Source organism: Micromesistius poutassou (assembly GCF_964030765.1).
Source record: "Micromesistius poutassou genome assembly, chromosome: 19".
NCBI lineage: Eukaryota > Metazoa > Chordata > Actinopteri > Gadiformes > Gadidae > Micromesistius > Micromesistius poutassou.
The window spans coordinates 6,653,620-6,679,989 of NC_140289.1; the positions used below are offsets into that span (position 1 = coordinate 6,653,620).

Here is a 26,370-nt window from a genome sequence, read left to right on the forward strand (position 1 = left end):
CCATACAGCACAGCAGTGTTAGAACAGCAGTGTAAGCTAGTAACACTTGACATTACATTAACATGAGGATTATATCACCCATGGGCCTCTCAAACAAGAAATTCCATGATAGTGTGCTAGATATCATGCATGTTAAGCATATCATGTTTTTTTACAAACAAATACTCGCTCTGAAACCACAACAGGTGTAAGGATGGTGATAAATGATGGGTCGGATAGCTGAGTGGGCTGAAGCAGCTTCCCATTCACTCAAACTTAATTTATTGTTAGATTCTATTGACCTTTTTTCTTCCTTTGGCAGCGGTACAACAACAACAACAACAACAACAACAACACCACAACACAGCATGATGGCTGTGAGGACAACATTTTTTGTTGTTTTTAAGTGTTCTGAGACCATTTCGATGGTGAGACTGCACTTCAAATAATAAATTGATTGATTGATTGAAACCAACATACAACAACCAGCAGTGACGTCCAACCACAACAACAACAGTGACAAACCACACATCCCTCAACACCAAACTCCCTCCACTGGGGGAGACTGAACCAAGCACGGAACTAGGAGGGCTACTGGATCTGGATCTAGGGGCCGATCGGTCTGTTACCAGCAGAACCAGGCCGTCCGGGGTCCGGTCGCAGGCCAGGCAGGTGGTCAACTCCCCCAGGAGACCCTCCAACCTCTCCTTCAGGGACGGACGGTATGTCACAGGCTGGAGGTCCACCGCGGCCCTTAGCCCCTCCTCCTCCAGCACCTCCAGCCCCTCCCCGGGGGTCTCCTCCAGGGGCAGCACCCAGCACAGAGCCCCCATCGACGGGTGGGTCAGGCTGTCAGGTGGTGGTCTTGCTGGAGGAAGCCGAAGGAAACATCTAAAAGCCCCCCACGTTCCGTTCTCTTCAACTCTTCTTCTCTGGTGTCTGATAGTCCCATGGTTGTGGGTTTATCACGCTGATCGAAAACATGCTGGCACCCGTCCCTCTCTCTCTCTCCTGTCTCTCCCCCTATATATCTTAGTCTATCTCTCGCTCTCTCTCTTTCTACCTCTGAAGGATCAACATCCCTCCCTTAAGCCTGGATAAGAAGGATTCCCAGTTACACGGAAGTCTGGGCTTTAGGAAGCTTGCAGGCCCCAAAGGATTGTGGGAAAACACGTCACACTGATATAACGAGAGATAGAGAGCGAAGGCGTACAGACCGATAAGACAGGCAGATGGGTCTCACCTGTTCCAGTGTTGGCGTGACCTTAGACAGAGGAGGGGGTGCTGGGACATCCTCAAAACCAGGAGGTGGAGGAGGTGGAGGATCCGGACTCTCTCCTCTCAGTAGAAGGTCTGTTGAAGACACCAGCATAGGAAACCGTTGGATGAGGTTTGTAGTCATAATGACCCGTGGGACCTTACAGACCACAGCCAGGACTCAAACCAGCTGCGCGCGGGTCTCTTACCCAGGTAAACCCAGGAACATAATCCTGGACCAACGCTATCAAGGTTGCAGGTTCAAGTCCCTATGTTGCTCAATTGTAGAATAAGGAAATGTTATGGAGCAAGGCACTAACACTACTAGGGTGAAGGGTTCTATTCTCTGTGTGTAGGTTCATAGAGGGAGGCGATAACACTGCTAGGGTTGAGGGTTCCATGTCCTTTGTAGCTTTATACAGCAAAGGAACTTAATTTACAAGAATTAGGATTTATATTCCCTGTGTAGCTTTAAGGAGCAAGGCACAAACACTGCTTGGGTTGAGGGTTCAATTTCCCTTATATCTTTATAGAGCAAAGGCACTAACTCTGCCACGGTCAGGGTGTTTATTCCCTTTGTAGCTTCCAAGGAGCAAGGCACTAACACTGCCAGGGTTAGGGGCACTATTAATCAGCCCGTGCTAATCTGTAACTAACAGAGATAAAGACAGTGGAGCCATCTGTCTTCTGGGGTTCTGCCGACACCTGCAGTCTGCTGGCTGTAATCTAATCAGCTGCTAGTTGAACACACTAGACCAGGGCCAGCCACTGGACCAATACTAAGCTGTCTTATGTACAATGCTGCATGGATTGGATTGCTAGTTTCAAACTGAGTTAATGATGACGATCATTCTACACAAATTATAGAATACAATTTTCATTCTGGACGAAAAAAAATTTTCACAAATTTTGCAAAATTTACGAGAGAGAATTGTAAAATTAGCTTCCAATATATAAAACATATATTACAGAAAATTATACATCAGTGTTTGTTTACTACGGTATTTGTAGTAAAGCATAGTGTGACCACCATCTACTGTCACAGAGGAGAACTACATCTACACAATAAAACACACACAACAAAGAAAAACACACTCTGAAACACGTTCAACATACCACGACAGAACCACAACAACAACGTCACACCCTGACACACACAGTGCTATAGGTACGTCTGGTTTTACCTGGGTTCCAATCGGACCAGGCGTTCCCGGCCTCCCCAGGCCCCGCCCCCTCCCTCCTCAGCTCCAGCTGCAGGGAGGGCTGGTGGAAGAAGGTGTGCATCAGACCCAGGTCCAGACCGGACACACTGGAGCCGTTCAGAACCAGGATCTCATCCCCCGCTCTCAGTCCTGGTGGAGAAGACCAGGAGGTCAGGAGATCACAGAGATCACAGATCACAACAATATACATAGATGCAATCATGCACATATATACATGAGAAACACACACATTATGCTCACAAACTGAACAGACACATACACACAAACAGAAACATGCCTACATAGACACACAACAGTACACACACATCCTCAGTATGGGCTGGCTAGTGTAAATGTGTGTGTGCTTCGTACCCTCTCTGACCGCCAGCCCCAGGGGGTCCAGCTCGCTCACGTACATGTGGCTCCGCCCTGCGCCGTCCACGTGACCCGTCACCGCAAAACCTGCCAGGGGGCAAAGGTCAAAGGTCAAAAGGTCAGGAGCAGCGATCACCCGGAGACGGACAGCAGACGGGGGGCGTTGTGGAGTTGAAGGCGTACCGAAGTCGAGGACGGAGTCTGGGCGAGTGAGCATCACGGTGAACACAGGGAGAGAGAACAACTCCAGCTCGTCATACTCCTGTGTTTATAAACACACACAACACACACACACACACTATGAAAAAATATTCATGTTTAACAGAAAGTAACATGACATTATACACTTAGAGGAGGAGTGGGAGCCATTTATACGCTCAGTTAAAGTGGTTTCCGCCGGTCGCTATTGGCTCCTACTTGTTAAAACGGCATCAAACTGGTTTAGACTGGTATGTACTGGTTCCTACCAGGTCTCTGAGCGGTTCAGTCGGCTCCGCCTTGCTGATCTCTGGTCTCTGACCCACGAGTCGTTTCACACGCAGGCCGAACAGATTCTGGTCCAGCTGTCTCTCCTGGACACACACATACATGCACACACATTGAACACACACACACACACACACACACAAACACACAGAAAATTAAAACAAATGTAACAATTGGTTACTATGAGTAACTCACTTGGTTACCCAACATATCCCATCATATTTAAGAATTTCCCATCTGGGAAATTCAAAACAGCAAAAAGACTTACTCTCTTCATCTACACTTACTCTCTTCTCTTCATTTACACTTCCCTGACCTAAAATAATGTAGCATATAAGCCTGGGGTTCTGGTTTTAATGAGGAGAACCAGCAGCAGACGTACCTCACACACCACGGCGAGAAGCTCTGACACCAAACAGTCTTCTGCTACGGGAACAGCCATGACCCGACCTTCAGGTAGAGTGACGAACACCTGGGCCTGCAGGCTGCCATACCAGGAGTGGTCCACAGAGGGCGCTGCTGGGCGGGTTTGGCCCGAAACATCCAATCTCTGGTGGGGCAAAAGGGAGGGAGAGAAAACACATTGAGATGGATGCAAATTAAAAACTTCATACAAAATCTGACATAGCGGAGAGAGAGAGAGAGAGAGAGAGAGCGAGACTGCAGTGAGGGAATCTTGCAGGATGGGCTGGGGGGGGTGTGTTTATGAAAGAGGAGATGGATTTTTCAGACCATACAAAGGGACAACACCCACAAAGGAGATGAAGGAGCACAAAGACAGAGCTGTGAGGCAGCTTTGACAGACCAGCAGGTTACTATGACAGCTGTGGTCGGCCAGCACTGACGATGAATACATAATCACCTCTCTGTCTCTTTACACAGCTCCCCCATCTCCCTTATTCTCCTCCTTCATCTACACCTCTCTTCGTCTCTCCTCCCTCTCTCCTCATTCCACTTTCTCCTGCTCCTCTTCTCTTCTTGCGTTCTCCTACTCCCTCCCTCCATCTACTTTCCTCTCATCTGCCTTCCCTCCCCCCTCCTCTTCTCAGCAATACAATACTTTACACTTTGGAATGCAAATACAGCAGGAGAAACACTATACAAAAACATTATGAAGTGAGACCTATTGGCTCAAAACCTCAACATCACAAGTTTACCAGACTGCATGTAACTCAGAGAGCATCTTAACACTCTGTTAAGAGGTGAACGCGTGTGAGTACCAGCGTGTTTGTTCTTATTAGTAGCAATAGTAGCAGTAGCATTAGTAGGACAAGTAGTAGTATTAGGGTGCTGTTTTACCTCCGAGCTACAGACGGAGGCCGGGTGGGCTGGGCGGCCCAGAGTGTGACACTCAAAGACCTGTGATAGAGAGACACAGATGCACACAAGCTGTCAGAGAGAGAGAGAGAGAGTAAGAGAGAATGAGAGAGATATAGAAACACACAGCCAATAAGAGAGAGCGAGAAATAGAAGGATAAAATAGAATAGAATAGAATAGACGTGGGGTAATGCGAGAGCAAGAGCTAAAAGAGAGATATGGCTTAAAAATAGAAACCCAGACTAAAGATAGACTCTGGGTCTTTCTTTACACATAATTAAGCACTAGAGAACTAAAAACGGTGACTTCGCTGCTAATTCCGGCTCAACATCAAAACCCAAATTAGCCCCAAGGCATCCTGGAAGAAATGAGGGGGTTAGACTGAGTCTAAATTACAGCTTGGTGAAGTCGAAGAGAGGAAGAGGCGTAGCCGTTAGGATACACACACACACACACACACACGAAGCACATTTTGACTGCCATCACTTTTTTAGCAACAAGCCAATGGGTGTCAATATATGGCTGTATGCTTTCCATGTACCATTTAGTCAATCAAGAGACATTTTGTTTCCAAAGCGACACACAGTGGACACAGAAGCATGTCCTTAAGGATCAGGTGGGGGTTAGGGGCTTTGCTGACGGATGCCAACTGGCAGGTTGTGGACTGGGCAACTAAGGCATACATTTTCAGCGTGTCGAACACCCTTACCACCAGACCATCTTGCCTCGCAAAACTGGAAGGAGATTTGGAGAACGATACGATGAGAGCAGACATTGACAGAGATGCCTATGTGTGACTGTGTGTTTTGACTGGTTTCTGTAACAAACGTCTTTAACGGACTATGGATGGGTGGGGGGTGGAGGGTCCAGTAAACACAGACCTCTGGTTGTTTAAACTTCAACAAAACATCTGCCTTGGATGGTGTTGCATCTTGGAACAATTACTCCCCCCCCCCCCCACGTAGCCCCTCCAGCTAATGGCTGTAGCATCGCTGGGTCATGAAGAAAGGCTTTGGGTCTACGGTTGTGGTTGAGACTACGTGGGGACTACCAGGAAATCTCTCATCGGTGGAGACTTGGCGGTAATTACAGCATATCTGCTGCATGACACAGCTACTACAGAGGTCCTTAATACAGCCAGAAGAAACTATGGCAGGACTTCACTTAACTAACTATGCTATTACTACTCCTATTGTGTGTATGCAGACATCTCATAAAATGTTTTTTTTTTTTTTTCGAAGTACGTAATGTATTCCCTTAATAAAAGAAAGAGAATAAATGTTTTCATGTTATGCTGTAACATTTTCCTGCTGTATTTGTAAAGCTGTTTGCACTCATAAGCAGACTCATAAGACATAAGCAGCTAGCATTCTTCAGCTCTCTCACTTCCTGTTAGCGTATGTACAAGTACACACTTTCTGATACAATCTTAGGGAATGGGAGTTGGCAGTGGACGGGGAGAGATGTGTGTACGTAGTGTATGTGTACAGAGAGTGTATAGCTCTGAGCTGTCAAAACATGGCTCCAAAACAAACACTTGAGCACATGGTAGCGAGCCATCCTCCACTCCACTGGAGCTGAAGGCTGCATAGCAGCCGTTTCACATCCCAGAATAGACCCCTCTTTCAGGGAACATCTGTCCATATGGCCCACAGGGGTCAAGTGAGGGTGCTTCCCGACCCAGTGCATGATGGGAAATTCATAAGGCAGAGTAGATAAACAGAAGGAGGAGGAGGATGCAGGGGAGTTGTTGAGGGAGGAAGACTTACACACACAGTTGCTCGTAAAGGTGCTGTTTACACAGGTGAAACGAAAGGTGAACGGAGAGCAGTGTGAATGTGTGAACTGTGTGTGTGTGTGTGTTCGTTTATGCGAGAGTGTGTAGTAGCTATATATTACTATATAAGCACACAAAGGACCAATGTTGTTGCGTGTATACCTGAGTGTCCCCTAGTCAGGGTGTCTCCGGTGTGTGTGCGTATATTGTGTATGTTAAGTGTGTGTCAGGTGTGTGTGTGTGTGTGTGTACCTGAGAGGCTGAGTGTCTTTGTTGCCTGCTGCGTCTGGTCAGGGTGTCCAGGGTCTTGAGGGAGGAGAATAGTCCTCTCTTACCACGCGTCCCCCCACACAGAGTGGAGCTGCGCCGCCGCAGAGCCGAGTCCTCACGGGTACACACCTGGAAACACAAACACACACAGGATGCCCAAATACGGTCACATTGGTTGTTGGGTTAGGAACACAAACAGAGATATTCTTTCTGATATAAAAATAAATACGGACAGAGGTGGTACAAAATATGTTTGATCAGCCAAGGATAAAGTGTACTGCTTACTGCAATATTTGAGCCCTATTGAGTTAATACTACTGTTAACTGTTTCTTGCTGTTTGAAGCATGCAACATGTTTTAAAATATGTTGTTACAAAACTAGTGTTGGGTGGGTAGTGGGTGAGGGTGAGGGTGAGGGTGGGTGAGGGTCAGGGTGCTGTGGGGTGAGGGTCACGGTGGTGTGGGGTCAGGGCGGAAGGGTAGGGTTAGTGGTGGGGTGTGATTGTCAGGGTGGGCTCGGAGGTCTTTGGTACCAGGGCGTGGAGGGAGGAAACAGAGAAGACCCCCAGGCGTCCCAGCAGGGCCTTGGAGGGCCGGCTGGCCACGGCCAGCAGGCTCTTGGGGTTGGGGGGCTCGCTGCCCTGCAGGCTGGCCTGGTAGCAGCGCAGCCGGAACACGTCCACACTCAGCTTCTCCAGGTTCTGCTCCCACTGACGGATCTGAGGCGCACGCACACACACACACACACACGCACACGCACACGCACACAAATATAATCATTGACATTAAAAACACAGGCATATAAACCCACACAAATACATATAAACTCACACGAGCACACACAGACAGATATTTAAGCACACACATAAAACCCACGTTTACTACTGCACTACACCATTCCTACTATTCTGCTACTCCAGCCGCTACCAACACCCCTATAATTACAAGAACTTTCCTGTGAGAGCCGTTAAACGAACCGGCAGATGGAAACATGTTCCAGCGTCCTGCAGCGAGAGGAAGCAGTAGCTGGATCCCTCACTGCTGGCTCTGTCCCTTCACTATTAGCAACACTCTGTTTAATAGACCTCCCTATTCTCTCTCTGTCTAGCTCTCTCTCTGTCTGTATCTCTCACTTTCTCTGTCTACACCTCTCTCTCTGTCTGTATCGCTCTCTCTGACTAGCTCTCTCTCTGTCTGTCTGTCTCTCTCTCTGTCTGTCTCTCTCTCTCTCTCTGTCTGTATCTCTCACTTTCTCTGTCTACACCTCTCTCTCTGTCTGTATCGCTCTCTCTGACTAGCTCTCTCTCTTTGTCTGTCTGTCTCTCTCTCTCTCTCTGTCTGTCTCTGTCTCTCTCTCTCTCTCTCTCTCCATCTGTATCTCTCACTCTCTCTCTCTCTCTCTCTGTCTAGCTCTCTCTACCTCGCTCCATTTCTCACTTAGAATGAATAATAAAAAATGTAAATTGTCTTTAGAGGAGACAAATGCAGCTAGTAGCTATCAAAACCTCTCAATCGACACCCCACTACCTCTCTTCTCTACTCTTCTAACCTCCCATCCTCACATCGCCTCTACCATATCAGTTGCCATCACCAAAGAGATGCTGACATCCAGCAGGAGAGAGAAAGAGAGAGAGAGAGTAAGGGGTAACACTTCTATGTTAAGTTAACACCAAAAATACTCAACTCTTGAGACCCACTCCAGAGATCCACTCTCCCCCCCAGTTGGACATTCAATTGCCTGAGCGAGCTGCTGTTGCCCATTTCCCACACTTGGTGTTTACTAAGTGTTTACCTCCTTCACCGGAGGTTCTGGGTTTTATTACTGAGAACCAACTGCATGGAAGTCCTTTAACAACAAGTACAAGTGTGTGTGTGTGTGTGTGTGTGTGTGTGTTACCTCATAAACCAAATGTGAAGGTGAAAGAAACACACACACATACACATACACACACACTCTCTTTCTCACGCACACACACCTGGCTCTCGACGGCCCTGCGGTTCTTGTGGTCCCGGATGACGGACAGCTGCAGGTCGGCCATCTTCTTCATCTTGCTGTCCATGTCGATCTCCTGCAGCAGGAGGCGGGCGCGGCCCCGCAGGAGGCGCACCGTGTCCTCCCGCCGCCGGCCCTGCCGCTTGGCCAGCAGGGAGGCGCTGGCCGAGTGCACCGACGTCACCCAGTTCTCCAGGTCCGTCTGGTTGGCCGCCTGCGTGAGGGAGAGTCAGAATACTTCATAAGGGCTGACATTTTGAGAGTGAGAGAGTGAGAGAGAGAGAGAGAGAGAGAGAGACATTTGTAAAACGTTTGATTCTGCCCAGTATTCTCATGTGTTAGTGAGCTATTATACTTTGTGCCGGCAAGACTTTTTCTTCCCCCTCAGGTATCCATTAGCTTGTTGTTTTTCAGGTGACCATTTGTTGCACAGAGAGAGCGAGAGCGAGAGAGAGAGAGAGCGGGAGGTCGTAATTCTCATTAAATGACTCTCGCCCAGACAAAAGCTACACTTGCTACACCTCAGTCCATTCATCGACCCCCTCTACCACCATGGCTAGTTACCGTGGTGATGTGGAGCAGATGGGCTGGCCGGGGGGGGGGATGATTAATGTAAGCATGCACGCACACGCACACACACAGACACACACACACACACACACACACACTCACACTCACAAAATGAAAGACCTTTTTTTAGCATGTACATAAAAAACGTTTCCCAAGTCAACGCGTGGCGTGCTTCCTCCGTTGGATAGCGCAGGTCAAAGAGCTGCCATTACCCCCACGTCACAGGGCCCTCTAACAGATTTACTGCCGGAGCCCTGTGGCGCTTAACGACAATGTCACGGCCCGTATTTCAATGCCTTTGTAATAATTGTTGCGCTCATAACATGCCTGTTAATGATCCAGGACTTGGAGCCAGAAGCCCAAAGCACACGGCTGTGGGAAAGACACAGATAAATTACTTACTCATTTCTTCCCGTCCAAAATAGACTTGAGTTCTATTTGAAGTGAGCAAAACAAATAAGCCCTTCTACATTTGTGTTCTGTGTGCGTTTGGCTTTATAAACAGTTTTTGTGTTTTTGTTTACCTCAAACAAGCGGTTGATCCACCTTATAATATAATAGAAGTTGTGAAAAAAAACTAAAAACAACCACGACTGTCCAACTGAATAAACAACACAGAGGCCATTTTGTATTTGCTATGTTGTTTTCCCTCCCCCCCCCCCGCCCCTCCTTTCTGAAGAGTCCTGAAACAAGGGCTCCATTAAAGTACAGTAAGACGTACCCACAACTCCAACGTAGTCATTACTGGGCACAACTGCCAAACTAAATGTGCCAGAGGTCTGTTCATACTTGTGGCAGCGTCGAAGGGACTGGGGTCGGCGGGGCCACCGCAAACCACCGCAGTCTTTCCTCTCGTTTATTCACACCAGCCGGCCCGGCCTGTTTTGCCGAGTCGCCGTTGCCCCCGGAGACCGAAGCGTTTAGTATGATGCCCTGCCTCCGCCAATCGGCCAATCAGCTGGCCAATCAGTGTTTGTGATGTCATCGGCTGTATGGCTGAGAAGTACGTTTGGAAACAATAACCACCGTTTTCTATCGTGGAGCTATGCCTATAACATGAAGGCTTGCCAAGCTGAAGATTGTGCGTGAGAGGCTGAATGGAATCGCCATTTCAGACAAGAAAAATTGTGGTATGGTTGCATATTATGTTTTCGAAGTGAATACAGTCCTACAAGAACGTACAAGAATGAGCGCTGAATTTCCCAGATGTGATGTGTATCCATTTCCTTCATATAGTACTTCCAGTAGTGCTAGTTACCTAGCACTACACAAGGATACCTCATTTGTATGCTATGGTATTCTTATGGCTTATGATACGCTAGCTTTGTGGTATGCTAGCGCCGTGCTACGTGAGCCTACAGTAGCTCTAAACTGTGCTAGCTGTAGTAGAGCATGCTGGCTGTCTTCTGACCTGGAAGAGGTAGACGTCTCCGTAGGAGTTGCTGAGGCAGAAGACGTTCTCCTTCTTGGGGTGCTCTGGGACCGCCTGGACGATGCTGTCCTCTGCTAGCAGCGCGTAGCACGAGTCCTCCAGCTCTGCTGTGCTCTTCCCGTAGGTCTCATAAAACAGCAGGGTGCAACCTGAAGGGAGGTCACAAGGTTTCAGATCAAGTAGAGTTTGGTTCAGTGGAATGCATGTGCCTATTGTTAAGTATTAGGTAATTTAGCAAGAGGATTTAGATAAATCAGGTTGGAAATAACTGACATTGCAATTAGTAGCAGGTGGGGGTGAGGAAATATTGCTCAAGGGGGCCTACAGGTAGACTGTGAACACTGGGGTTCAAACCCAGCACCTTTCATGTGCAACACTGTCAACACTAGATAATCCTCTCCCCAAATTGATCCGTTTAGAAACAGAAATTGCACCATGGCTGTTTCAATAGAACTGGAGCTGCAACTGTGGTTTGAGTTTAGTGCTTTGATATTGCTGTAAATAGGACAGAGTTTCTTATCCACGTTTACATTTCAGCAGAAGTATCTCCAGGGGCCCCTGCCTTTGAGGGTGACCCAGTAGTGTGTGTGTAGTGTGTGCAGTAGACGTATCTCCGAGGGCCCTTGCCTTTGAGCGTGACCCAATAGTGTGTGTGTAGACTTATCTCCGGGGGCCCCTACCTTTGAGCGTGACCCAGTAGTGTGTGTGTAGACTTATCTCCGGGGGCCCCTACCTTTGAGCGTGACCCAGTACTGCTTCCACTTGCGTCGCGCCACCATCTCCAGCTTCTGGTCCTTGGTGACGGTGATGAGGGCCTTGAAGGACAGCCAGCCCGCCCTGCGCACCACGCCTTGCTCCTTCTCAAACAGGAGGTCCAGCTGCTCCAGGGAGCACCCCATCGACCCGCTGCTGCTCTCCTCCCCAATGTCCCTTCCTCCTGCCATCTCCTCCCCTGCCCCCTCGTCTTCCTCTTCCTCTTCGTCCACGGCCCCGTCAGAGGGGTTGGTGCGGCCTGCCTCGCTGTGGCCCGTCTCCAGCTCCTGCATGAAGTTCTGGTAGATGTTGTGCCGCAGGGCCGCGTTACTGCTGCTGCTGCTGTTGCTGGGGGGTTTGTGCTGGGCGGGCTGGGCCTGCTGGAAGTGGTTCTGGGCCGTGGAGGCCTGGCTCTGGTTTTGAACGTGCAGGGGGTTGGTGGCCCACAGAGTGGCGGGGTGGTGGTGGTGGTGGTGGTGGTGGTTGGGGTCGGGGTTGACGCCGCTGAAGGCTTCGCTGGTCTCGCTGCCGTAGGGCTCCTACGGGAGGGGATGGGGACAAAGGGGTAACTTGATTTGATGTGTGGTACAACTTATCGAGCCATGGTGCGTGTTACTCTAATGGCAGACCACCAAACATGAGGAAAAGAAAGAATAACACAATAAAAAAGGGAAGAATAAGGAAGAAAAGAAAGACAACGAACAACATAAAGAGAAAGTGGGAAAGAGGATTAAAGTGTTCGAATCGAATATAGGGACACAACAGAAAACCAAAACCATTTGATTGGTACATTGTAGTCAGCATGACGTGTTGTTTGGGGTGAGCTAGGACATCTCATTCCCTCACAGAGCTCTCTCGCCCTTACCCCTACCAGTCCACACACACACTCAAACACAGCGCCTGCGGTGACCACCCTGCATGACGACCACCAGCTATCATCTGGACTAGTTCAGAGTCGGGCCTCTTGCTCAAGGACGCCACCATACTGAGGAGCAATCGAACCGGGAAACCCCAGAGCGGTGGGAGACAATCTGTCTCTCTCCCCTCCTCTCCCCCCTGTGCCAGGCTAACTTTAATCACAACAGATGTCCCTGATAAACTGCGTCGCTGGAGCACATCCACTGCATTATTGAACTGCTTAATCAGCAAGGACACACACACTGTCCTGAGCCAGGGCACGAAGCGGGGCTCCTCTTACGGCCAAAACAACCCTCAGCAGTAGCCCTCAACAGGGGCCGACATGGTGGAGTCGGATGACCCTGTGTGGGACAGCATCCAGTGCTGTGCTTTGACATGACGGATCAGTAAACAGCCATAGCAAAGACTCAGAGAGGGAGGAGAGATACCTGCATGAGGTAATGCAGTCTCTCTCGGTATCCTCTTACATGCAGTGACTTTAGACACAGAAGTGATTGTGACTTGACCTTCTGTTGTCAGGATTTTGACCGTATTGTTTCTTTGGAGTCCAATCGTGTTTACTATTATAGCCCAATCCCTGCTCCTGGTAGAACGCCCCCTGCTATTGTTGAGACTCTGGTCAGGATGTGAGCTCCTGTTGGACTTTGTAAACAGGATATGATGTTAGCATTTGCTCACATGAGTATTAAAGAGCAGCATGGCATACTTGAAGCATGGATTTGAGAATTGATTCTGCTTCTACTGCTCTATAATGAATAACCTCTCTGCTTCCACTGCAACTGCTACATGCATGTTCATGCACTGTGGTCAAGAACCAGGAACTGTTCCAGAAGACAGTTAAAGACACAGACGACTGAAAATACAGAGAAACCGATATACAGACACGAGGAAAAATATACAAACAGATAAACATATATGAAAATGCTTAGGTCGATAAAGAAACAGTGAAAACATAGAAAGACAGACGGATGGAAAAACGCCAAAGTGACGAAGAATACCACAACAAAACAGACAGCGACCTGTCGCTGTCTGTCGCTGTCGCTGTCGCTGTCGCTGTCTCACCTGCATCCGCCGCTTCTTCCTGCTCAGACTTCCTGTCCAGTCGCTGAGGCGTCTGATGCGGTTCTTCAGGAAATCCTTCCGGTTGTTGCCAGGGGCAACGACGGCGCCGGCACCACCGTCACAGCCAGGCCCCGCCTTGGGGCAGGGTAGCGTGCGTGACGAGTAGCTCTCCTCGAATTTCTCCTCCCTGACGACGGCCACGTCCGGGGGGAAGGAGGGCGAGCACCTCCCGGGGAGCGGGGCGCGGAGCTGGGGGCCGACCGCCGTGGGGAAGGGCGCCACGGTGGCGAGGTGGGGGGAGCTCACGAAGCCCGGCGAGCCCAGCGCGGAGTCCCGCGTCTCCGACTCGATGGCCGAGTCGCCCATGTCGCTGTCCTCGGTGCGCCCGGACGAACACGTGATGAAGCTGCCGCTCCCCGCCGCCTTGGCGCCGGCGTTGCCGGTGGCGCCGGCGAAGAGGAGGCTGGCGTTGAAGCCCCCCGTGGAGACGTCGTCCATCTGGGCCGAGGAGAAGGTGTTGTAGCCGCTGCTGGCGTAGCCCACGCTGGTGTCCTCGGGCCCGCAGATGAACACGCTGTCCGCTAGCTCGCCATTGCCGCCGCCGCAGCCGCCGCCCACGCCCCAGGGGGAGTCGTACCAGGAGCCGTCCGAGCTCAGAGAGCTGCCCTTGCTGGTGCGCAGCACCTCGGGCCCCGTGGAGGCGGGGGGGCCCTGGGGCCCCGGGTCCCCCGCGGCCGGGACCACCCGTCCGTTGGTGAACTCCACCCTCATGCTTCCGTCCTTGCTGAGCAGCACCTTGGGGCTTCCGCCCCGCTTCTCCAGGGGCCCGCCCCCACCTCCCCGGATGCTGCTCTCCAGGTAACCACGACAACCGCCGTCGATTTGACCCCCGACTTGGGACACGTTGTCTCGGATCGATCCTGCCGTCGTGACAGCGCCCCCGTGTGGAAGGTGTTGGTACTGCCAGGAGCTGTTGGGCTGGGGGTAACCGCGGGCACCGGCCCCCACTCCGGCTCGGGCCCCGGCCCTGCTGCCCTGCCACCAGCACTGGGCGGAGGGCACCTCCTTGCTCCGCTTGGAGGAGGAGGAGGAGGAGGAGGAGGGAAAGCCGGAAGAACAGGACTTGCCAGGAGCGATAACGCTGCCATACTGGCTGTCGGTATTTCCCATGGCGATCTGTCGGTAGGGAGACACAAAGATGATGACGACACGTGACATCATCAGGGGGAGACCATGAGTGAGGGAGTTATGGGGAAAGTAGTAGGAAAAATGAACCAAAACTGAATAAATAACGGATGATGACGCGGGAAAAAAGACAGTTAGGGAACTATGACAAAAAGTACTTAAAATAAATATAAATAAAATAAACTGGAAAATTACACCGGTATATGACATCATCCAGTGGAGACTGTGAGTGAGTTGTGGGAAAAAGTATAAAAATAACCAAAAGACAATAAATGCATGAAAGAAAATGGAGGAATATTCAAATATTTTAACCATGGATTTTTAGACAATTCTATTTTAGTTGTTATTTTGTATTCTACGTTGTATCTTATTTCACTTTTAGTGCTTTGGCAACAGAACATTAAGTTTACCATACCAATAAAACCCTTTGAATCTTGAATCATTTTCTGTGATGAAGTATGAGAATATCAGTAAAAAAATGACTTTTGAAAAAGATATTAGAAAAGTATAAAACAAAAATGATGAAAAAGGAAGAACTGATCATTTCGGGTAGACAGCGACTATCAAAAAGTATCATAGCATGATGCAATGCAAATGCAACATGCATTTGTTTCTTCTCCGCTTTGAGAATAAACATACACATGCACAGAAATACAGAAATACACACAAACACACGTGCAACAGCGAGCCTTACCAGTTACAATGCTTCGTACTCCTGCTTCTTCTCATGCTCCTGTTTCCTCCTCGGTAGCTGGCTGTCGTATGGCAGCTCCTCTCTCCGTCTCCTCCAGCTGCTCTCTCTCTCTCTTTCTCTCTCTCTCTCTCGCGCTCACTCTCCCTCTCGCTCACCAGATCATCTGTCCAGGCAGAAAGGGAAAGAGAAAGGAGGGGAGGGGGAGGAGGAGGGGCTTAAGTAAGTAAGCAATTTCCACACAGACGTGGCTTTTGTGAGTGGTGGAGGTTGGTGCTGTGGTCTTCCACTCCCCCTCCCCATCCGCCATCCAACCCCTGCCGCCCCCCCATTTCCAACCCCTACCCATAATCTAAACACGCTCCATCCTACCCCTAACCCCCCCCCCCCCCAGCTCTTCCTATGACGTCGTGCTCGCTGTTGAAGGGGGCCCATTTAAAAAGGCTGCCTATTACCACCACTACTACTCATGTCTACTGTTTACATTGCCCCGCTGCAATTTCAAACCAATTCATCCACTGTTTTCGTTCCTTCTTCTTTCAATGTTTTCGCCGGCCTCTGTTTTCTTCTGCTAGTCCCCCCCGAAAGCCGCTGGGACCGAAGTCACCGGGGAACCCAGCGTTATTTTAATAAAGGCGTCACAAGTCTCTCAGTGTTCAGGGTTTTTAGTCGCTATATACAACTGAGGACGCCTTTGAGATGAAAGCTTCTTCGCCAGGAGGCAGAACAAAAACCTCTCAAATACAAAACCTAAACACACTAAAAACAAGAGAAACACTGTGTTTAGTCTGGTGAGTCAGTGCCAGTGCGTGTTTAGCAACAGTAGCCTGAGACAGATACACTGATCCTGGCTGGGTTAGCTACACTAAACCACACCACAACAACCCCTGAACCCTGACCAGGCCAAGGACAGAAACACAATGAGATAGAACTCTTTTCTCCTCGCCTTTTTTTCTCCTTTCCTTCTATATTCCTCTTCCCGCCTCTTCTGTCAGACAATCTACTTGTGGCTTCAATACCTACTTCTATGAGTTACGATCGCCATATCGTCCACAGGAAAAAAACACAAACATAACACTGAGGAGCCTCGGGTTGCGATTAGCATTCTAATTCCCCGCACAGAGCTAGGAGAGGTCAAAGGTTACTATGGACCCGAGGTTCAGGCGAGGAGTGAGCGGGGCTGTCTCCATAGCGGCGCAATGCACTGCTTACCCTGAACAAGCATGTGACCTTTGACCCTTTCATTGAACATGCCTCCAGCTGAAGGTCTTCCAGCTGCCAGGGTCCACAGGACCAGGGAGGCGAGGAATTCTTCAGGAGGAACTCTGAAAAACTTTACTTAAAATAAAACTTTGCTTTTGCTCATGTTGAGATTGTCATAGATGATATAATTGTCCTCATCTGGGCCTCATCTTAAACAGCATATTGTTTAAAGTAAATCTAGATAAATGGAAATTTGGAAAAGGTATGAATTAAATTTTTGTGTGTGTAAGGGAAGGAGTGATGTGTGTGTGTGTGTGTGTGTGTCAAACACTTGATATGGAAAGTGTGGGGATGAATAGACGGACGCAGATGTCCTCAAGACAAAACCCCAACGCCTGCACTTGAACCGGTGATGTCACTGGCAGGCACATCCAATGGAAGCAGCCGATCCATCCTGACACGCTAGAGACCCCAGAAATCACACTCTCCTCTGGCTCCCGGCCTATCAGACGCTACGATGCGTGCGCCTAATACCGCCTCCTCAAGTGACCTACAGGTCGTGGTCTGGGCAGCAGCAGCAGAAGCAGTGGTGGAGGAAGAGGTGGTGGTGGCGGTGGAGGGTTTTGATCCATACCAATATCTCTGAAGGAGGAAGATGTGGGCTTGGTTGGTCGCCCACCTTTTGTCTCCCATCCACCATCTGCTGCCTCATAGGGGCAACCCCCCCCCCCCCTCAAGACCCAGTCCCTCGGGACCCCTCTCGCATTCTACCACAGAACAAAGACCCGACAGGCCCTGAACCAACGACCCCCCCCCCCACGCAGCAGACATGGGGCATTGCAGTCGGGATTCCCCCTCTTCGGTGGATGAAGTGACGGCTGAATGCAGGGTTTGATGCTGGGCCCTGTGTGGAGGAATGCCACCTGTTCCCAATACACGTGTCACTTCCCATTATCCCCACGGTGTCCAGGCACTGTAGCCCTCTGTATACAGGCTCCTCCGCCGGCCAGAAGCCATTAAGGCTCTGGTTTGGCCAGGAGACATTTTAATGGCCTCTTCTTGTAATCGTTGTGTATTGTATCCCCTGAGCCATCGTGATATTCGTCCAATAGGAGTGAGTTAGTCATACGATGGCCAAACTGGCAGTTTGGACCAGTGTGGTTGGATGTACTTATTCCATCTCTGTTGTGCCGTTGGCTCTTGTGCACAACTAGGACACCTCTAAGCAGCGTTTGTTGCAGGGATTTGGAGTCTCGGACATGAATACTGCTAAAAACTCCTTTCTCTGTTAACAGGAACATTTGTGAAGTGTTTGACTTTACTGAACCAAAAATACATGATTATTTGTTTATATAATTATGTTGTTTTGAGATATCTGAATAAAGCGTGTATCGATTTTTTTATTGGGAATTACTTTTGCATTTTATTGTTTATTATTTTGACTTGGAAACTTTATTGAGATTATGTTATTGTGATTTTTATAACTGGATTTTTCTCCGAGTCTATTTTAGCCAGTCATCAGTCCTCATAAACTGGATGCGTCTGTGTCATTCCATCTCTAGTTTATAGCTGGGATAAACTCCAGCAGTGCCTCTCTCGAGACGAGAGAGGACCTGGCAGACGCTGAAAGAGCGCCAGAGTTTTCCCAAACAAACTGTGGTTGTCATTAAAGCCAGAGCACTCAGTGATTCAGCCTGGAGATTCGTTCCGTGTGTGTCATCGGAGCGCGGAGCAGCCACCGTGCCCTTCTCTGAACAACAACATGAGACGGTTCAGCATAGAACCAGGACCTCTCAGTTCATGAGCACCATGAGGAGAGCGGAGGAGAACGTAGAACATAGAAAGAGGAGATGAGAACAGTGGATAGGAGGAGTGGATGGAGGGGAGAGGGTGGAGGTAAGAGTGCGGAGGAAGCAGAAGAGAGAGGTGGAGAAGAAGAGGAGTGGTAAGGAGAGAAGCGAGGGAGGAAAAGAGTCGAGAGGGGATGAGGAATGGAGAGGAAGAGAGGAGGGAGTGAAAGATGGAAGAGAGAAGGAAAAGAAAAAAAGAAAAGAACAGAGGAGGCAAGGAGAAAAAGGGAAGATCAGGGAGAGAAGGGTGGTGAGGAAGAGAGGATATGATGGTAGAGAAGAGGAGAGGAGGAAGGAGAGAAAAGAGAGATCGGAGCAGAGATGATAAGAGTGGAGGGGAGTGGGAAGAGGAGATGAGAAGAGTGGAGAGGAAGAGAGGAGGGGATGGAGGTAGAGGAGAGGAGGAAGACGGATAGTCACAGAGAGGAGAGAAGAGGGGGGAGGAGAGGAGGAGTAGGACAGAGGAGAGTTGGAGTGGTGGGTGTGGGATGTGTGGTGGTAAAGGCTCTGGAACGGTTCTGGCTGTGGAGAGGGGATGGAGGAGAGGAGTGGGAGAGGGGGGTCTGTGGTGACGGGCAGGCAGCCACCTGGGAGTGAGCCTGACTGGGACTCTTGTTCCAGCCAGCATACCCCCAGTAGCATGGTGCTGGACTGAGACAGGCTGCTGACACACACACACACACACACACCGCTCTCTACAAACACACACAGATATGCATGCCGGCACATGCATAACAGCCACACGTGAGAAAATACATTTTAAAATCTTGCTATAAACCTCATTCAATCACTCTTCCTCATCACTTTTCAATCACTTTTCCTCTTAATGAAGCTAGTGCTCTCTCTCTGTATCACTTAGTCTCTCTACCAGCTCATCTCCTCAACCCATCATCAACCAATGCATCGACTTATAACGATGATTTGCCCATTACTGATAAACACTTCTCTGTCTCTCTGTCCCTTCAATTATTCAATCTCATCTGCCTTGTCTGTTCCATCCACCATTCCCCAGACAAGAATCGTCTAACCATCCCAATAAGATCGGCCTCCCTATCTCTCTCTCTCTCTCCTGAGGATGAGGGTGGTGGTGACAGACACACAGTAGCTGACAATGAAGGTGGCAGGTGGCTTTATTGTGGTTCTCAGGTGATGGAGGTTGGAGGAAAGAAAAACATCCTGGTCTTCAGACCTCAGAGAGGCGATGGAGCTTCCGGGCTTTTGTGTTTCGCTTTATCGTAGAATCTCAGACATAATACACATACCTTATTTGGCCCACCTTAATCCATAATAAGGCGTTCGACTCCCCCAACACCTGCATTTTGTGCAGTGCTGATAGCAGGGTAGTTGTTGGACTTTTGCCTTGCTTGAGGGATTGTAGGGGATTCCCCATAGCGAAACATTAGCAACGTTACTAGTTACTAACGTTACTAACGTTATTAGTTACGTTACTGACAACAACAAATGACGGCAAGCACAGAGAATGCTAGTTAATGTTGCCGTTGTCTTAAAATTACACAGGCAACGCCTTCCCAACGACAGTTACCATGGGGACGTTCTGAGGTTGCTAACACACTGGCAGATCAACGGGTGCTGCCCAGTGGATAGGTCTTAAGAGTCGTAGGTCTCTATTGTTGTTGTGGGTCTTTCTGTGTGTACTGTGGTACTGTCACAGATATATGGCCTGTTAAGCCCTTTGAGACTGTACCCGTGATTAAGGGCTAGTCAAATAAAATTGAATTTAATTACTAGGTTTGCTAGAGTTGTAGGTATGTACCAAGTGCCAAGAGTTTGTGTCTAAGAATGTACCTAATTTAATTCAAATCTGAACGCTTTTCTATGAAGATTGGAAACACAAATAATCAAATCTGTTTAAATTAAACACACAACGCTGAGGCACATACAGGTCCCCTTGTAGTCTTTAGAAGTGTAATACTTTACAACCCTTGCCAAACTCTTATCTAAGTTGAACATAGGAACCTAGGAACCGTTTTTTTTCTAACATTAATCTCACAGATACCATCACAACCCTTCAGGTCTACCACAGAGCCCAACGCCTTTCCCCACCTCAAGCCCAATATTTACTCATTCAAGTGTGGGAACAAAACCCACAACAGTCCCTCCTCCCTCTGCCCCTCTTGAGAAATACAAAGGGGGTCTTCGATAAGGAGCAGGCAGGGCCTGGGGGCCCCGGGGCCACCAACCCAACTCTCCTTCTCTCTCTCTGCCACAGGAAGTGTGTCCAGTTGGAGGGAGAGGTCTGTTTCCTGTCCCAGCTGACTGGGGTCCTTGTGCTCCAGATAGCAGCAACAGACGGGGCGGTGGCCCCTGGAACCAGGAGGGGCCAAACATTGCATTTGGTGTGGCCCCTGTGCACAGCTGCTTCCTCCTCTCGGGGTTTAGCATGCAAAGCAGAAAATACTGAGCATTTATATATGTTTTAACCTCTCTGGTATTTGGCTGACACTCCTATACAGAGACACGCGCACATGTGCACACACACGTACACACACACACACACACACACACACACACACACACACACACACACACACACACACACACACACACACACACACACACACACACACACACACACACACACACACACACACACACACAGCATTTCCAATGTGCATGAGGGCAAAACGGTCCTGCCTCGCTCAACTGGTAGAGCAAGGCATTGTGCCAGGGTTAGGGGTCCAATTCCCTACTGCGGCCACCCATGCTAACAATGCATGCACAGGTTATTGTAAGACGCTTTGGATGGAAACGTCCAAATGAGTGTATTATTATTATGAAAATGAGCTTGATATCAGATAAGTATCTATTTATATATACAGTTACGCACACTGTGTATAGTTGGCTTCATACTGGGATACATCATGACTAGATTTCATGTGATAAGTAGCAGCTGTGATACATTTATAACCCTAGCCAACAGGGACTTAATAAGAGACAAACAAAGCTACATGGAGGTCATAGATAGTAGGTTTGTGATTTACATGCTGGTTCAACTGGAGGGTTTGGGGGTTGAGAACATACATGAGGACAAGACCTCTGTGGTCGCTACAGAGATAACGACATCAAGGAATATGCCTTCGGTTATATCACCTTGTTGTGTTTTGATGGGCAGATAACCTTCTGGCTGGGTCAGCAGCCCAACTGTCTGAGGAGTAGCAATGCAATTCACTTGGCTGCTCCGGTCACCTCTCTCTCCCTTGGTCTCTCAGGACAGATGAGTGAGTTCCACGATTACTCTTGGATTCTTCGTCCAGCCCACGCGTCTGCACTTTGGGGGGGGGGCACATATTGAGTCACCGGATCCAGAAATACTGATCAAAGTTCCCTGGTTCCGGTTCTGGATTTCTGGATCCAGAACTAAACATAATCAAAAGAACGTTTGCAAGGGACTCACCAGGGTGGTCTTGCAGAACAGTCTATTTTAGGCTCTCTCTACTTCTGTCTGGAAGTAGGAAGGCTGTTCACGTCATCAAGAATGTGTCTCACCCTAGCAATACTCGGTCTACTCTGTTGTTATAACGTCATAAAGCCATCAAGACCAGCACCAACAGACTGAATATCTAGATTCTGGTTTCTACTCTCAGGATGCTCATCTGATCTGACCGGTTAATTCTGTCACTTCCAATGAGAAAAGTCAATGTGTACACTGTGTATACGCGCAGTTGTCCTTTATCACAATACATCTCAATGTAAAACTCTCAATCTAAATCTAGGGCTAGGGGTTGATCTAATCCTCTGGCCACTATCCATTAGCCTCTGTGACACAACGGTGGCCGTTTCATTCGATTAGCCTCCAATTTGAACACGCCGGGAGATGAACGTACTTCCCAGAAGCCGTTAAGTGTTATCCATGGCAACGGGAGGCTGAGTTAACAAGCTAACAACACTTTTCCAGGGTGATGTTGTTGAAGTCAGTGCGGGGGGAAAAGAAACACTAGATGGGATTCCAAAATGGCTGTTTTGTTCTCTCTTTTTTCTATGTGGGTGAAGTAAACAGTTTTCACCCTGGAAGGGTTTTCTGTCGGAGGGACCGCCGCCAGGACAAGATGACTATTTCTGGACCAGCCCCTCATCGCCCGCCAGAAGTAGACGGAAGAAATAGAACGAGGGAGAATTTTTGTTGAGTGAGGTTATACACACACGCTCTGGTACACTGCCTACAAGACTGTTGGGACCTGGAAGACGCTCCACAGAGACCTCTAAATCTAACCTACTGACTGACAAACAAACGTAAGGACTCCCTGATTAACTAACGCACTACCCTACTGCAAACGTGTGAACTGACTAAGTAACTTATGTACAGAATAACTCAACAATAACTGTGGAATGTAAAGGAGGACTTACATTTAATGAAAATGAAAACTTGAAAACATCATTTATTTTTGTAGCCCCAGGGCTTGGCTACACCTTGTTTTTTCCAACAGATGGAATTTACTCAAAAGTATTTTAAACATGACATCTGCCACAGCGACATCTACACAGTCCAGACTCCCGGCCACGCCTGTCATTCAGACCGGCCGCCAACATGGGTCCCAAACAAACCAGGAAGCCTCCCTGCTCCGGACAACTGGGCCCGTTGTTCGGCTCTCTTCCCCTTTCTTCCCCGCTCACAGCGTGGCCAGAGACGTTTGATTATTTCTCTGAACACACTCTCTTTTCTTCCCCGACTCTTTTGTCCAATATCTGGGGGCTTGTGAGGGAGAGGGAGGGGGCTGGGGAGGAGGACGGGGCTCCCTGATGCGGGCCCTTCCATTCAGCCTCCAGATGCTGTGTGACCACCCCTGTCCCCACCCCCCCGACCCCTACCCCTCCATCATCACCAGCGTAGTGGTCCGGGGAGTAGACGTCAACACGCAGAGCCTCCATGGTACAGGAGGACATTGTGGCGCACATTGTAGCTCTGTCTCTGCCCAGTGGACAGAGCCTGGTGACAGGGAACTCATGGTGCTTCTGAGGGATTCTGAGGAGCGGCTACCACAAAGACAACCTCCAACAGCTTACACTATGGATGTATATTTTATATTTCTTTGTAATTATTTAATAAAAGTGAGTGATAAATGTATATTATGCATACACCCCTGGATAGGAGGGGGCTGTGTAGTGTAGTGGCTAAGGCCATAAGGTTCTGGGTTCAATCCCCCGATTTCCATAACATACCTGTAAGCATCCTTGAGCAAGATGCCCCTTGCCACTACCTGCTTCTTAATGACATGCATCTCCATTCACTGTTGCTTCAGATAAAAGCATTTCCTAAAGAGCACATACAGCATATTGTCCCTTTGATGTTTCCCATCAACACAGAGGCACACCGGATGGCCCTTTTGCAGGATTGTGCACGGCACAGGCACAGACACACACACACACACACACACACACACACACACACACACTCGTTCATGCATACACGCTGATCAGGATACAGGGGTTTTGGCTCAGCCTACGTCAACACAGACACACCGCAGGGTAAACAGAAGCTTAGTGTGCATGGTTGGGTGGGGTTTGGAGGGGAAGAAATTGAGGTGCTTTTCTTTGAAATGCAATCATTTGTACCTGTGGTTTTCTACCTGAGTCACCAAGTCCCGACCCCCACCCCTCACCCCCCCCCCCCCAGGTTTCCATTCCTACCACTACCCCTACTATGTGGGCTCATTAGTATAACTAGCTAGTGGTGAGTTGTGCTAGCGGGGCCAATAGTAGTGTGTATTTACTGAGGAGGGCAGAAGCTCAGGAGGTAGAGGTGAGCTTCTTCAGTCCTCGTCATCTCAGGAATTTGCTGGTTGCTGGCTGAAATGACAAAGGGTCGTCATTGATCAAGACACCCAACTCACACCTGACTTGCTATGTTGCCGTGCCTGCATGGTGGACACTGTGCCATGAATGTCAACAAAGGGTGTCTACCACTGGGTGTCAACCACTGGGTGTTAACCAGTGTGCGTAAAGGGCTTAGAGCAGCTCTCGTCGCTACAAGAGCCACACAAGATACATGCCTATTCCGGTTTCCTATTCAATTCCATGGAAAATCCCGACATCATTTTCATAGACTTACCAATCATTGCTTTCGCATTAGGGGAGGGGGAAACTTGGCTGTGCTGATGGGATGAGCCTAGCCTGGTCCTACCAGAATCTCGTACTTCATTTAATTTGCACAGAGAGTCTGGCCACTCTCCATTGACAAACGTTAACTCACTTGAAGGCGGGTGTCTGTTGGAGTTTAAAACTATTGGATCTGCCCAGTGCCGCTCTGGATCTGCCATAACCAATTGCTGACGTTTGACTACAACTCAAACTAGCGCACAACCTCAACGTCAATGTTCTCAGCCACTCCCTCTGTTCGCTGACTGGACGGCCAAAAAATTGGCTGCAGAAAACCTGCGAATATACCGCAAACCCAGACCTAGTACTGGAGGGAAATGAAAATTGAGCGGAAGTACGGAGGCGAGCGGAGCCAGGCTAGGATGAGCCTACCCTAGTTGAATAAAGATTCACCAAAATAAAAAAGCAGTAGCGTAATAGCTTTCATGATCCTAGTGTGGACCATCTACAACCATATCACAGGATACCAGCGGAAGCCACACTTTTTAATCTAGGGGTCCGCGACTCATCTCCGACTGGATTGAGCCATTTTGGATCCTGTACCCAAAGTTTAAGCATCAAGCTCTCTAACAACTATGGTAGCCTCAGGGGAAATGGAACAAAGAGAGCCATTTGTGACAGAGCGGACATCATTCCCTGGACGGGTCAGCTTATAGGTACGAGGATCAGTGGGTCTTGAGCGTCGGCCAGCACCTAAGCACTGATCCGGCTGGAATGTGAAAGCTTTCACAGCGGAGCTATCGGAGGTTCGGCTAGCTTCACAGTGCAGAGTCCACATCCACCAATTGTGTCCAGGGGCCTGTTGTGATAGGCCTCATTGTGTTGTGGGCGGAGCCAGGCACCATGGGGACTATGGCGATGGAAGAGAACTTGATTCGAGAGAGCAGGAGGAGACTGCGTCCTGCTTTACGCCGACCTCTCGTGAGCGCTTCTGACAGTGCAGACAAAGGCTTCGTCAGAGACACACGTAACACACACACGCCAAGTCGGTGAACTTACTGCTGAGTCGACACCAAATACCAGAAGGTGAGAGGCATGACCTGAATAGATGTGTACACACACTAGCACACACAAGTGTACACACACACACACACACACACACACACACACACACACACACACACACCTGAGAAGAAATGCCGGAAAGGTCATTTATGTTGTTAAAGCTAACATGGTGTCCAGTGTGTATCTTACTTATGGAATATGTTCATATTGAAGCCTAACAGGATATAAGACCACAACATGGGAGGAATTTCAGTTGATCCCTGAGGATTTGATTGGATCGTGCTGAAGTAACAAACCACGCTGGTAGCTGTCTGTGTTTCAGACTTCAGATAAAAGGGGGAGCAGAAATGCCCTGATGTTATTGGTTGAAAATGTCAACCTGCTAGCATGCACCATTGAGCCAAAGGAATTATTTATGTTTTCATGACATCTATGATAGAGAGCCATTTTGGCCATGAAGTATGCATGCACACACGCACACCATACATGAATGAAGAGCGCATGCACGCCATTACACCGTTTCCTATCACCATCATCTGACCAATCAGAAAGCGTCGCTTATCCGGAGTTTGACGCAGGTGGCCATTAGGTCAAGCAAACACCCCCATCCCGTGTCCTGTTCTCGTCATACAGATGAGAACAAATTTAGCCTGCACTTTCCTCTCCACCCACCGGTCCAGAGGGAAGAGGAAAGGACACACCTTGTGGTGTTTAAAGAGCGTTGTTTAAAAAACGTGACGTCCAGCGTTTGGCTCTAACTATTTTTAGGGTTAGGGTTAGGGTTAGGGTTAGGGTTAGTAACTCTGTAGAAGATAAGATTAACCAATCAGAAGCCTGAGGCGATGTCAGGTGATTTGAACGGTTGAGAATATTTCACGTTCATTCTGCCCGATGATATCCTTGACCAATGGGAGCTTCCCCAGAATAGAT

General features: G+C 49.0%; 1 protein-coding gene across 1 annotated transcript in view; it reads right to left on the reverse strand.

Annotated features, from left to right (window-relative positions):
- tiam2b (TIAM Rac1 associated GEF 2b) overlaps window positions 1–21,561 on the reverse strand; it is a 29,292-nt gene extending 7,731 nt beyond the window's left edge. Inside the window, exons 1-15 of the mRNA XM_084483584.1 lie at window positions 21,433–21,561; window positions 15,272–15,434; window positions 13,393–14,568; window positions 11,393–11,951; window positions 10,639–10,808; window positions 8,641–8,871; window positions 7,198–7,383; window positions 6,647–6,793; window positions 4,599–4,658; window positions 3,682–3,849; window positions 3,281–3,385; window positions 2,997–3,075; window positions 2,811–2,900; window positions 2,421–2,588; window positions 1,223–1,332 (exon numbers count right to left, since the gene is read on the reverse strand). Coding sequence (XP_084339710.1) covers window positions 1,223–1,332; window positions 2,421–2,588; window positions 2,811–2,900; window positions 2,997–3,075; window positions 3,281–3,385; window positions 3,682–3,849; window positions 4,599–4,658; window positions 6,647–6,793; window positions 7,198–7,383; window positions 8,641–8,871; window positions 10,639–10,808; window positions 11,393–11,951; window positions 13,393–14,562 — 3,243 coding nt within the window. The 5' untranslated portion in view covers window positions 14,563–14,568; window positions 15,272–15,434; window positions 21,433–21,561. The remainder of the gene's footprint in view (window positions 1–1,222; window positions 1,333–2,420; window positions 2,589–2,810; window positions 2,901–2,996; window positions 3,076–3,280; window positions 3,386–3,681; window positions 3,850–4,598; window positions 4,659–6,646; window positions 6,794–7,197; window positions 7,384–8,640; window positions 8,872–10,638; window positions 10,809–11,392; window positions 11,952–13,392; window positions 14,569–15,271; window positions 15,435–21,432) is intronic.
- Window positions 21,562–26,370: the final 4,809 nt, after the last annotated feature.